Source organism: Capsicum annuum, chromosome 2 (genome assembly GCF_002878395.1).
Source record: "Capsicum annuum cultivar UCD-10X-F1 chromosome 2, UCD10Xv1.1, whole genome shotgun sequence".
Taxonomy (NCBI): Eukaryota; Viridiplantae; Streptophyta; class Magnoliopsida; order Solanales; family Solanaceae; genus Capsicum; species Capsicum annuum.
In genome coordinates, this window is record NC_061112.1 from 46,650,422 (window position 1) to 46,663,423 (window position 13,002).

The 13,002-nt window shown below is 34.2% G+C and overlaps 2 protein-coding genes across 5 annotated transcripts; one reads left to right on the top strand and one right to left on the bottom strand.

Moving 5' to 3' along the window:
- Nucleotides 1-685: 685 nt before the first annotated feature.
- On the bottom strand, nucleotides 686-9,441 carry LOC107857614 (pentatricopeptide repeat-containing protein At1g50270). Of its 2 annotated transcripts, none has more exons than XM_016702451.2 (2): nucleotides 7,459-9,439; nucleotides 686-975 (listed from the first exon to the last, which is right to left on the bottom strand). In XM_016702451.2, exon 1 carries the CDS (start codon nucleotides 9,288-9,290, stop codon nucleotides 7,476-7,478), a length of 1,815 nt encoding a protein of 604 aa, XP_016557937.1. In that variant the 5' UTR covers nucleotides 9,291-9,439; the 3' UTR covers nucleotides 686-975; nucleotides 7,459-7,475. The 2 variants fall into 2 exon arrangements, with proteins under 2 accessions (XP_016557937.1, XP_016557938.1); XM_016702452.2 differs by lacking the exon at nucleotides 686-975 and adding an exon at nucleotides 6,511-6,922 and having other exon boundaries at nucleotides 7,459-9,441.
- On the top strand, nucleotides 2,482-6,330 carry LOC107857613 (G-type lectin S-receptor-like serine/threonine-protein kinase At4g27290). Of its 3 annotated transcripts, XM_016702449.2 has the most exons (7): nucleotides 2,498-3,996; nucleotides 4,167-4,307; nucleotides 4,420-4,577; nucleotides 4,787-4,997; nucleotides 5,144-5,381; nucleotides 5,461-5,611; nucleotides 5,701-6,330. In XM_016702449.2, the coding sequence occupies exons 1-7, from the start codon at nucleotides 2,748-2,750 to the stop codon at nucleotides 6,007-6,009; spliced, it is 2,457 nt and encodes an 818-aa protein (XP_016557935.1). In that variant the 5' UTR covers nucleotides 2,498-2,747; the 3' UTR covers nucleotides 6,010-6,330. The 3 variants fall into 3 exon arrangements, with proteins under 3 accessions (XP_016557936.1, XP_016557935.1, XP_047262201.1); XM_016702450.2 differs by lacking the exon at nucleotides 5,701-6,330 and having other exon boundaries at nucleotides 2,482-3,996; nucleotides 5,144-5,370; nucleotides 5,461-5,658; XM_047406245.1 differs by lacking the exons at nucleotides 2,498-3,996; nucleotides 4,167-4,307; nucleotides 4,420-4,577; nucleotides 4,787-4,997 and having other exon boundaries at nucleotides 5,229-5,370.
- Nucleotides 9,442-13,002: the final 3,561 nt, after the last annotated feature.

The following is a 13,002-nucleotide window of genomic DNA, read 5'->3' on the forward strand; positions in this document are numbered from 1 at the left end:
CACTCTATTTAGGAGGAATATATTTAGTTGATCATGTAAATCATTGTAATTGTAATTAAACTTATAAATTTAAAGCTAATTATAGTTAAATTAATTTATTTGTTATTAATTATGATTTAATATGAAAGATTTCACATCAAATTAGCCAAACAAATATAGATATATGTGTAACACATGTCTAACCTGTTGCAACAACTAACTCATTTGTTGAAAATTATCAAACAGATATAAACATCTGTTGCAATAGATAAACCACCTGTTGACAAAATCTAAACATGTCCTGCTAGTGGTTTGATTTCTTCCAACAGATGACTTATCTATTGCAACAGATGGATCATCTATTAGAAGAAATCAAACCACTTGCAAGACATATTTTAATTTCTCTCAATAGATGGCTCATCTATTGCAACAAATAAGTCATCCATTGAAAGAAATTGAAACATGTCTTGCTAGTGGTTTGATTTCTTTTGACAGATGACTCATCTATTACAACGAGGTCATCTGTTGGAATGAATCAAAATAGGTTTTACTGTGATCTGATTTCATCCGATGGATGACTCATCTATTACAATAGATACGTCATCTATTGAAAATATTTTTGTACCATGTTGTATTTATTAAATTTTCTATTATCTTTTTCAGTGATGCACAATTGTAATTTTTTTTTCCTTTTGTTCAGCAGTAGTTGGATCATAAACAAAAATATATTTTATAGAATAAAAAACATACATTACCAGCTAAAAGGAGTGAAAATTAGCAAGTTCATAATAAACCAACAAGACTATTCACTAATACAATAATAATGGAGCATTTCAATCCAGTATATAACTTTTTTGTGGTCACCCGTCTTACATATGCAACACTTATTTTCTCTTGTTGGAAATGATTCCCCGACTCCACGCCTCCTCTTCATTCGCGTTCTTCCCAATTTGCTTAGGTCAACGTATGGAGTAGGTATATCTCTCTCCATAATCTCTACAGGAACAATTCAAAAATCTTCAGAAGGCACCAAATTAATAGCCTCACAATATGCAATTATGTATTTTTCTATCGAATAATACGAAGGTGAATACTCATAAATTTGATTTTCAACTTGTGCACCATATTAGGCTTGAAACGCTACCATATTCGTTCAAATTAAAAATTCTACATGTACAAGTTTTGCTTTGAATATCAACCATGGTAACATCACCATGACTGGTGATACTGAACTTTTATGTAACTGACTATTTGTTTGGCCCATAATTCAATTAATATACTTTGATATTTGTCTTTTCATGGCGACAACACTTGCTAATGAATCCTTCACTAATGGTACCTAGAGAAATTTGTTTAAACATATTAATAATATGATAGTACAGTAAAGTTGAGTGGCTATATACAAAAACAAAATTATATGCACTATTCCAACAGATAAGCGTCCGTTGCAATAGATAACTCATTTGTTATCTGTTGGGTGCATGTTCATAACTAATAACTTAATCCAACAGTTAGGTCATCTGTTGCAACAGATAAGTTACCAGTTGAAAATACATTAACAGTAGTGAAAACAATCCAACAATTGTTATATTCATATACAAAACTTGTTGAACTGTTGGATACAATATTGAAAAAACAGATATACCCAGATAAAAACTGAACTAAAAATCATTAATTTTACTTACCGAAATCACTTATAAGTAACACGTACTGATATACAAACAAAATTTGATCCAAAAATTTAATTTAATAACAATAGTTGCGACAACAGCAACGTAATGACAAGCAGCACCAAAAACAAAAGATGATGAAGATGAAAAAAAAGAAAAGCAGCAGCAGTAGCAATAACAACTACAATGGAAGAAGAAAAAAAGCGAGGAGAGAGAAAAGGGAGAAGAAGCGTCATTTTTTCCTCTTTTTTTAGTTTGAATTTTATATAGATGGATCATAGTATAAAAGTCTCAAAACTTGGGGATATGAAATTTATTTCCCTAAGCCTTAATCTAAAAATAATCATCAACACTCATTAATTAAAATTTAAATAACCTACACTAAATTTTAAAACTTTTTTGTCACTCTTAATTCAAAGCCCCTGGTCCCTAAATTGGCGGACAACTCATACATTCTTTCAAGAAGAAAAAGATCACATGCATGGGATGGAAATGTTTTTAAAAAATAAAATGCTTACAAATTTAATTAAACAAAGATATACATCATTAAAGGCAAATTAATTCAATCTAATTTCGTATATTGATAATAATAATAATTAGGTTAAAATTATTATAAAAAATAAAGTAAAAGAGCTCAGCATAACCACATAGAATGAAATTTAAATGGAGATCAAATTTGAGGGAAGGTTTATGCAACTATTCTTTTAAGTTTTTTCTTTTTAGCTATATAAATTAGTCTAAATTGGGTGATTTTACTGATACAAAACAAATAAATGACTTTGGTAGGAAAATTCCTATAGTTGAATGATCATATTTTAGTATTTGACTCGTAAAAAGAAACAAAAGAAATCTCAACATAAAAAATTTACACGTCAATAAGAATAGTCAACCTATCATGTCTTTGTCATTTTTCAAGTTCACACACGTCGCTGACGGGAAAAATATGTTTGATTAAATTGCCTATCAACAAAGGTATGATTAATCACTCCATCTCTGTAAGCAACAAACAACAAATTGAAAACACCAGCTATCTTATTTAACTCTACAAATACCATTAATATACAAACCATCACAGTACTTAAGATACCAATAAGGCACATGAAAGGCATAAACATACTTTTCTTCTTGTCATCCATATGGGCTCTGTCTAGTTCCCTAGATACCATACCTGTAAATCAACCTCTAACAGATAGAGGCACAATTATCTCATCAGGTGGCAAGTTTAAGTTGGGATTTTTCTCCCCTGGGACATCCGGAAAACGGTACTTGGGAATATGGTTCAATAAAGTTACTGTACAGACGGTGGTATGGGTTGCTAATAGAGACAGTCCACTCAAAGATACATCCGGTGCACTAAATTTTACCAGACAAGGAATTCTTACTCTTCTAAATGGTTCTGGCAGAGTCATTTGGTCATCCAATTCCACTAGACGTGTGCAAAATCCAGTCGCACAACTTCTTGATTCAGGCAATCTTGTTGTTAGAGATGCAATTGAGAATTATTTGTGGCAGAGTTTTGACTACCCCAGTGACACGTTTCTACCTGGAATGAAGCTTGGGGTCGATCTAAATACTGGTTTTCGCCGTTTCCTCATGTCCTGGAAGAGCACAAATGACCCTTCCAAGGGTGAGTTTAGTTGGGTAATTGATCTTCATGGATTCCCACAACCATTTGTCATGAATGGTTCCATTGAACGCTACAGGTCTGGACCATGGAATGGTCGAGGCTTTTCTAATGCACCATCGCTGCTACCTTCCCCTGGTTATAACTATACCTATGTATCTGATCAGGAGAAAATATCCTTTATGTATCAGCTCACAGACAGCTCTATCTTTGCAAGGGTTGCGATGCAACTAAATGGGGTTCTACAGCTTTCAATGTGGAATAATCAAACTCAGAATTGGGATGGCTTTGTTAGCGTACCAGCAGATAACTGTGACATTTATGGCCAGTGTCAATCATATGGTTTGTGCAACAGTGGCAACTCTCCAATCTGCAGATGTTTGGATAAATTTGAACCCAAAGATCCAACAGAATGGGCAAGGGGAAATTGGTCAAAAGGCTGCGTTAGAAAGACATCATTGAATTGCCAAAAGGAGGTTAAATTCTCGAAGTACTTGGGCATCAAGTTGCCAGACACTCGTTTTTCCTGGTATAGTCGAGGAGTGACTCTTAATGCATGTGAGGAATTGTGCTTGAGAAACTGCTCGTGTATGGCGTATGCAAATCCAGATGTAACAGGGACAAATGAAGGCTGCTTGCTTTGGTTTAGTGAGCTGATGGACATCAGACAGTTTGGTGGTAGCGGGCAAGATATCTATATAAAGTTGGATTCTTCCGAGTTAGGTACAGATTTGTTTCTTTACTTTTGAATGTAAGGCTGTTAAGAATGCTACATTAGATTTTTACTCCAGAATAAATTAAATGTCATCGAATGAGCAGTTGAGGGTTTTCTACATTATTTGAAAAAACAAAATAATCCTTCTAATGAAATATGAATTTATTTTGATCCTCAGGTAACTCCAGTAGAGGGAAAGTAAAGAAACTGGTCATCAGCTTGCTACTGGCAGCATTAGGTCTGCTCTTAGCACTGTGCTTAATCTTGTACTTAAGGCAAAAGAAGAAGAAGGATCGGAATCAGCAACATTTTAGCAAAGGTAACCAGAGGTTTTGCTGCTTTTGAATTAGTGGTGCCTTTTTTCTGCAGTCACATTAGGTAAATAGCAGAATCTCTCTTCTTTACATCCAATTAAGTCCTCCTTTTGACAGGAAGAGGAACAAGAAGCCCTGAAATGTTCTGCACTAACGAAAGCAAAGATGAAGAGCTAGATTTACCGTTGTTTGATTTTGAAACTATATCTCATGCTACCAATAACTTTTCACTCAGCAACAAGCTTGGAGAAGGTGGTTTTGGACCCGTTTACAAGGTAACGATGTTAAGAACAGCTCTTTCTGTTTCATCGAACTAACTTCCTAAAAAGCAATTTCCGAAACATTAAAATGAAAACACAAGCTTCGGTAAGAAAATTTATCTGCCATTCTCCTATTTCATCTAAACAGAAATGTCAAGCTCTAGTTTATTGTCGGTAAAATATTCTGGGGAAGCTATTTCAACTAATTGCCTCTGAAAACCTAGGGTATGCTGAAAGATGGACAAGAAATTGCAGTAAAGAGACTTTCAAGATACTCAGCACAGGGAACCGAAGAGTTCAAGAATGAGGTTATCTTCATTGCTAAACTCCAGCATCGGAATCTTGTGAAGCTTCTTGGTGGTTGTATCCAAGCAGAAGAAAAAATGTTGGTTTATGAGTACATGCCGAATAATAGCCTAGATTGGTTTCTTTTTGGTTGGTTCTCACTTCTGAACTCCTAGCATACTTAGCTTTCGTAGAATCACCACTCAAAATAATTCAATCATCAGAGGGATTTGGTTATCTACTCTTTGATTTGAAATATTTGAAAGGATCCTATCACAAGCTTTGGATTTTTGCAGATACAAATAGGAGATCACTGCTTGATTGGCCTAAGTGCTCCCATATTATTAATGGAATTGCTCGAGGAATTCTCTATCTTCATCAAGACTCAAGATTGCGGATAATCCATAGAGATCTTAAACCCAGCAATGTTTTGCTAGACACTCATATGAACCCGAAGATATCTGACTTTGGCATGGCAAGAAGTTTCAGAGGAAATGAGACTGGAGCCATGACAATAAGAGTGGTTGGGACATAGTAATAATCTTTAAACCGGTGAACTATTTACGGTCTTCTAAAAAGCTACTTACTTTGTTTGTTTGACATTATCCTACAGTGGCTACATGTCTCCGGAGTATGCAGCAGAAGGAAAATTTTCAGTGAAATCAGATGTATTTAGCTTTGGGGTTCTAGTACTGGAGATTTTAAGCAGGAAGAGAAATAGAGGGTTCTTGCATCCAGACCATAACCATAATCTTCTAGGACATGTGGGAGCTCTTCTTGTCTATCTCATATGGTGCAAAATTTATGCTAACTATAACTACTAGCATCTAACTGCATGATATCGAATGTTCAGGTCTGGATCCTTTTCAAAGAAGGCAGGGTTATGGAAGTAATAGATACACAACTAAGGGAGTCATGCGATCAGTCTGAAGTTCAAAGATCAGTCCATGTAGGTCTATTATGTGTGCAGCAATGTCCAGAAGATAGGCCAAGTATGGCATCAGTTGTGCTCATGTTGAGTAGTGATGTTGTGCTACCCTTGCCTAAAGAGCCAGGCTTTTTCAGTGGCAGAAGCCGAATCACTGAAGCTGACAGTTCATCTACCAAGCATGGCGAAACTTCTGTCAATGAATTAAGCATCTCACAGTTGGATGCCAGATAGGAGATAAATTTTCAGGTCATGATATTTTCTGCAGGGGCTACATTTACTTAATTGTTGCCGTCATATATCTCAACAACTACTGGTTGTTCAACATAACTAGTTGACACTTAATCTGCAGCATATAACCATTAGTCATCCTGAATTCTAGCTGAGTCAAAGACATGGAGAAGTTGAGCTAAGTGTTTTGGTGACTTAAAATAAGAGGAATCTATTCAATTATTATGCATCATGAGAATCTATTCAATTATTATGCATCATGAGGGTTAAAGAGTATCTTATAATAAGTTTCATATTATGGAAATAAAATCCAATAGCAATGTACTCGTGTCACCCTTGGCACAATGTTTAAGAAAATTGGTCAAACAATAACAAGTTCCCTCATTCTCAGTCTACCATCCAGTCAAGGAAAAAATCTGTATAGTTTCCTTCAATGTTCTGTCATAGACTTGTCTCATTATGAAATCTATGCATCAAATTAGTTCCAATCCTAGAACTTCAAATATTAGCAACCGGAAAAAAAGATTATATTGTAATTTGTTCAAAATGTTGTGGCCTAGTGGTCCATGAAGTGATAACCATGAGGCCTCAAGTTCAAATCTCAGTAACAGAAAAAATGCTAAGTGATTTCTTCGCACCGGACTATGCTTTTCAACAATTAAGATGTTTGGATTTGAATATATAAAACAAAATTTGAGCACTGGATAGAGGAAGGAACACTAACGAAGCTAGTAAGTATCCATTCAGTCAAGAGACACCAAAATGGTTATGCCATCCTCAAACAGGCCTTCAGATTTTGCATGGATGCCAAGTTTATCCTTAAACTAGTTAAGATGAGACAGCAACTTGTAATTTGTAAGCAAACTGACACTTTGAATTTCCATGGCTCCACTTCTCTCGACAAATACATGTCCACCTTAGAGATAGTTCAAGGGTGGAAATTCAGAATTTACTCAAGGAAAGACTCAATACCTAAGTTACTGTTCATTTCAACTATCTTGTTTCATTTTATATTTTGTTTACTTAATTTAGTTGTTATTATAATATTTTACATGCATGTGCATCTCAACCAGGACGGGCATTATGGAAAGGGCAGTATGGAAATTCTGTTTCTATTTACAATAAATATGTAGTTGCAAGAACAATGAAAAGACAGAGCCAAGAAGAAAATGTTAGAGAGTTAAGACATCCCTAGAGCATCTAGATGTTTAAGAAAAAGATTGTAAAAGCTCACAATGAGACTGCATCACAATCTCGAAGTTTGAGATGAGAGCATTGAAAAAATAGCATGGAATAGACAAATTTGGTGATATGTACAAACAAGCAACAAATCAATCAGATCAGGGCATTTTTCCCTTAATACTTAATCTCAAGTTGAAAAGAATATTTACAAAAAGCATAAAAGCAAATAAAGTCAGATTAATTAAGGCTGTATTGGAAGTTCATCATTACCTAAACTCTGCTTACTTTCAGCTCCTCTCAAGAACTAAAGAATCAGCACATGGAGAAATAGTAATCTGTTGCAGATGATTGACTAGGTTGTCCAAAATTGTGTAAATGTATTCGGACTTAGTATGTGAACCATCAAAGGCGATAAACTCATGCACTTCCCCGTTCAATTCGATCCAACTACACCCTCGGGTCTTTTCCACACCCATTTCTTTCATCATTTGCCTGACTTGAGCTACCCCTTCCCAATTTTTACAAGTAGAATACAAATTCGCCAAGAGTGTATATCTGCCACAGTGATAAGGCTGTATGTCGATTAGATGTCTTCCTATCCATTCACCTAATTCATAAGCCTTGTGAATCATGCAAGAACCAAAGAGAGCACCCCATATGCTAGGTGTAGGTTTCATTGGCATGTCTTGAATCAATTTACAAGCTTCTTCCAGAAGCCCGGCCCGGCCCAAAAGATCGACCATACAGCCATAATGATCTAAATTAGGTTTTACAGCATAAACTTGGTTCATTAATGAGAAGAACCGTCTTCCTTCATCCACGAGTCCTCCATGAGAACAAGCACTGAGAATTCCAATGAAGGTTACTTCATTGGGCCTTAAACCATTTCTCAACATTTCTAAGAATAAGGCCATGGATTTTGCAGCATCACCATGTGCTGCTAAGCCATTGATCATAGCAGTCCATACATAAACATCTTTATTTGGCAACTTCTCAAAAACCAACAATGCCTCTTCGATGCACCCACACTTTGCATACATATCTATCAAAGCAGTGCCAAGTACTGCATTGAATTTTATTTTGTGTTCTTTTATATAATTAGCAATCCATCTGCCCTCGTCCAGTGCCCCAAGCCTAGTGGATGCACTGAGAACGCTCGTCAATGTTACTTGATTTGGCACAACCTTTACGGACAGCATGTCTTTGAAAACAGAGAGTGCTTCCCTAAATCTATTGCAGTGTACACAGGCAGCAATCATAGCACTCCAAAAAATAAGATTCTTGTAAGGCATGTCTTCAAAAACTTTCAAGGCATCATCCCAAAATCCACATTTAGCATACATATCAACAAGAGCACTGCCAATGTAAACATCCCTAGAAACCCTCCCCGCTTCCACATAGAAAGCATGAAGACACCTCCCAAACCAAACATATCTCAATGTTCCAGCAGGACAAAGAGCTGCTACTACAGCAACTTCATCCACCTTAACCTCTTCTTGTCTCATCTCCAGAAAAAGTTCCAAAGCTCTAACTGGCAGATCATTCCGGGCATACCCATCAATTAGAGCAGTATAAGAAAGCACATCCTTGTGTGTAATTTCATCAAACACTTGGAGCGCAATGTCGACATACCCACTGCTGGCAAAACAAGAAACCAAAGAGTTCTGCACAAACTGGTCAGAAGTGTATCCAAACTTTTGTATTTGAGCTAAAACTAGAAGTGGGTTTTGATTCTTGGCTCTAGAAAAGGCTCTTAGAAGCAAAGGAAAGGTATGTTTATTAGGAAAAAGTCCATGTTGGCGCATTTGAATGTAGAAACTAATGGAGCTTTGAGGGTGTGAAGTATTAGAAAAGCCTTTGAAGATGATGTTCCATGTATGTATAGTGGGGTTTGTGATGTGATTGAAGAGAGAAGAAGCATAAGAAGACGGGAATGAAGGAAGAAGTAAGCAAAGGCGGAGTAGTTTGCTGAAAAATGAAGTGTGATGTGAGAGGCCACAAGTGAAGACCACACTGTTGATCTGTTTCAGATGGTACAAATTCCATCCTTTCCACAACACCAACCACTTCAATTGTTCATTCAAAACTGGAAAGCCTACCATTTTCCCTTGCCATGCAGTCAACTTCTTGCCTAGTCTTGGAGTCGTAAAGGGGAGCAAACTGTATAATCTGAAAGTACAGGGCCATATGTGGCAATTCGCCTTTAAAATAATCTTTTTTATATTTATAATGGAAAAATAACAGATATACTCTCGAACTTTAATAAATGATATAAATACACGCTCTGTCATATTTTGAGTAAAAATATACCCTTACCTTTAATGACAAGGTACAAATATACCCTTGAACTTTAATAAATGGTACAAATATATTCTCTGTTATACTTAGAGTACAAATATACCCTTTTTGTTAAAGAAAAAGGTATAAATATACCCCTTTCATTAACGACGGAACACGTGTCAGCATCTATTGGTTGGTCATTTTTAATTTATTTTATCTGTGAATAATTTGATCTATACTAAATTATAAATCATATCCGATCCAAATAACTTGACCCGACCTGTGTAATAGAGACGCTTCAAAAGACATATCATGCGTCTCTATTCACACATGTTTCTTTCTTCGACTCTCTCTCACTCGCACTCTCTCATTAATCCAAAAAATCCTAACATATGCGTCGGTTCGATTCATGTTTCGATCCACCACCATCTAGAATCGAGTAGAGATTTGTTTAATATTGTGATGTTGTTTAATGTTCTGATGTTAGTTTAATATACTGATATTTTTTAATGTTCTTCATGAACTACTGTTGTTTTTTCTAATTCATTATTTCTAAGTCATGGTTATTGTTACCTATTTTAAATTCATTGTTACACCATTGTTCACCAACTTCAAAGAGTGAATAAGAAGATAATATTTTAAGAACAGAAACATGAGAAAAACTTACAAAGTTTGAACATTCCTCGACCAAACCAATGTCCTCATTGTATCACAGATCGGGTTGGGTTATTGAAACGGGGTATGAATTATAATTTAGGATGGATTAAATTAATCACAGATAAAATAAATTAAAAAGTGGCAACCAATATGATGCTTACACGTGTTCCGCCATTAATGGGAAGGATATATTTGTACATTTTTATTAACAGCAGGGATATATTTGTACTCAAAGTATGATAAAGTATATATTTGCACAATATATTAAAGTTTGGGGTATATTTATACCTTTTTATTAACAGTAAAGGTATATTTGTATCCTAACATGCCGGAAGGTATATTTATACCACTTATTAAAGTTTAGAGATATATTTATACCTTTTTCGTATTTAAAAATAATTAATGTCAAAATTTTTATTTTTTGGTACCCAATCCTTCTATTAATTTCAAGTTAATAATTACAATTCTACAGCTCGGCTTATTGTTCATACGGAGATTCAACAATTTAGCCTCTAGCGCAGCTTTTGTAAACGGATCTTTACTTTTTTTATGATGCAATATTTTTTTTGTTTCCCAAGGTATCCCCACAGCCTGCAGCCGTGAGACTAATTCTCCGTTCCTCTATCAGCGCATTAAGCGGTAGGAAACTGGCCACAAAGTTTACTCCACTCGCCAGAGGCGGGGATGATGTAATATTATCTAGTATAAACCACATAAATCCCTTCTACAGTGAAAGTATTTACATATAATACCATTAGATTTTCTCTCTCCCTAATTTGTAAAATATACTTATACATTGCTGCAATGTATGATAAAACAGATTTGCCTATATTTATGGAAAGAGAAATCAGATATTATCTTTTTCTACTTTAATTAAAGCAATTACTTACCTACCATTATATGATGTATGATTAAATATAGTAACTGAAATTTAAATTAAAAAAAAATTCTTAAACATCATTATTAATTGTTCTCATTTACAATATTTTATGTTGTTTATTCATTTTAACAAATAAAAAAGTCTTATTATTTCCTTCTTATACTATTTTTAGTAGTAATAAATTACATAAACAATAATAAAATATAATTTTAATTAAAACCTATTTAAAAATTATGTAACAACAACATAAAATAATATAAAATCTAGTGGGAGTATTATTTTTTTTTCATTCTCTTTTCTTTACTTTAGTAAGGAGTAATGTTAATGCGTATGGATTATTTGTGTTCATACTGATATGTTTCATTAAGCTCCTAGAAAATTGATTTCTAAAGTATGTTTTGACGAAAGAAACTATCTTTCATTCAAGGAATCATATAAATTTATTATAAATAAATTAAAATCCATGAAAAAAATAAACATCAGTTAACAAAATAGTTAAATGAGAACAATATATATCCAAATACAGTTGATACATTCAGTTTTATTATTCAATATGTAATGTATTTATTGAATCAATGCAAATAACGGATAAGTTGAAATTTAAAAGATAATATCATACAACACTTGCACATGTATGTGGACATATTATACGTTTAAAAAATAATCTGCAGTAATGTATAATGTCATACTATATATTTAAGTATTAACATTAAACATGTATACTTCTGTAACCTTATCAGAATATATAATGTAACCTAACATAATACTAATACTTTCTAATTGTATAATACCAAATAATACATAAAATGTCTCTTAAATGTAATAAAAACTTCTTAATGTATAACATAATGAAATAGATAGCAAAATAATTATATTATACATTAGTCTTACAAAAATAACTAATGTACAATGTCTGATATATTATAACTTATATATTAAAATATAATCTTCCAAAATGTATAATAGCATACTATACATATAAATTCTTCACCTTATACATTAATTATCTACAAGATTATAATAATTTTAAGAAAAAATTAGTGTTATTGTAACATTACATTGGCTACACGATAATAAGGAAAATGAATGATTCAATTTCCTTTATTACGTGAATTAAAAGTGTACATTTTCAATTTCTATTGTAAAAGTGATGCAAATAGGAGGGGGATGAGTGTAATACCCCATATTTTCGTGCTAAAATTCTAACCATCGTTCCTACGCGTCTAAGCTCTAATCCAAGTGATTCTCACGTGACTACAAGTTGCATGATCGTTATCCTAGTCTATGGAGTAGTTTAGAGGTGAAAAATGTTTATAGCAATGACCTAGAACAAGGTTGAGCTAAGACCAATTGATTCATCCAAAGTTTGACATTTGATTCTACAAGGGTCAACTTAATATACATGGAATTTTTCATCCCAAGACCTATCAAATTGTAGATAATTGAATTAGTTTTCCAACGATACCAATTTCGCAAAAATTTGATACCCGAGCGAAAAGTTATGCCCATTTTTGTGAGAGGCAGTAAGGGTGTGCGATGGGCAATGCGTCGCCCAATCAAATGTGTGCGATTGGGAGTGCGAGGCATACTTAAATATCTGCCATACGGTGTGCAACGCACACCTTAAGGTCTGTCATGGGTTGTGCGCCGCATACCTCACTTCCAAGTGCCAAAAACACCCCTATATATGTCTATAACACGGGATTAAACTCCCATAACACCAAAATAAGTTTACTTTCTCTCAAAATCACCAAGAACATTCATTAGGGTTTCAACCTAAAAATTCAAATATCTCAAGATTCAACCATGAGTTTTCAATAATTCTTCGAGATTCGGAATCCCCATTCCGAGGGCTACAAGAAACATTCATTATTTTCACGAATAGAGTCCCAAGGTCAAGAGTTCATTCAAAGTTTCAAGTTTAAGGTATGTGGGGTTTTTGAACAAGAACACCCTTTCGTTCTTGTGCCCAAATTGATTTTTCTTGTATGAATATA

Excerpts from the sequence above, each read along its gene's own strand:
- LOC107857613 (XM_016702449.2), top strand. The coding sequence starts at position 2,748 with ATGAAAGGCATAAACATACTTTTCTTCTTGTCATCCATATGGGCTCTG. Across the intron at positions 4,308-4,419 it reads TCAGCAACATTTTAGCAAAG|GAAGAGGAACAAGAAGCCCT; the intron begins GTAACCAGAGGT and ends TCCTTTTGACAG. Across the intron at positions 4,998-5,143 it reads CCTAGATTGGTTTCTTTTTG|ATACAAATAGGAGATCACTG; the intron begins GTTGGTTCTCAC and ends GGATTTTTGCAG.
- LOC107857614 (XM_016702451.2), bottom strand. The coding sequence starts at position 9,290 with ATGGTAGGCTTTCCAGTTTTGAATGAACAATTGAAGTGGTTGGTGTTG.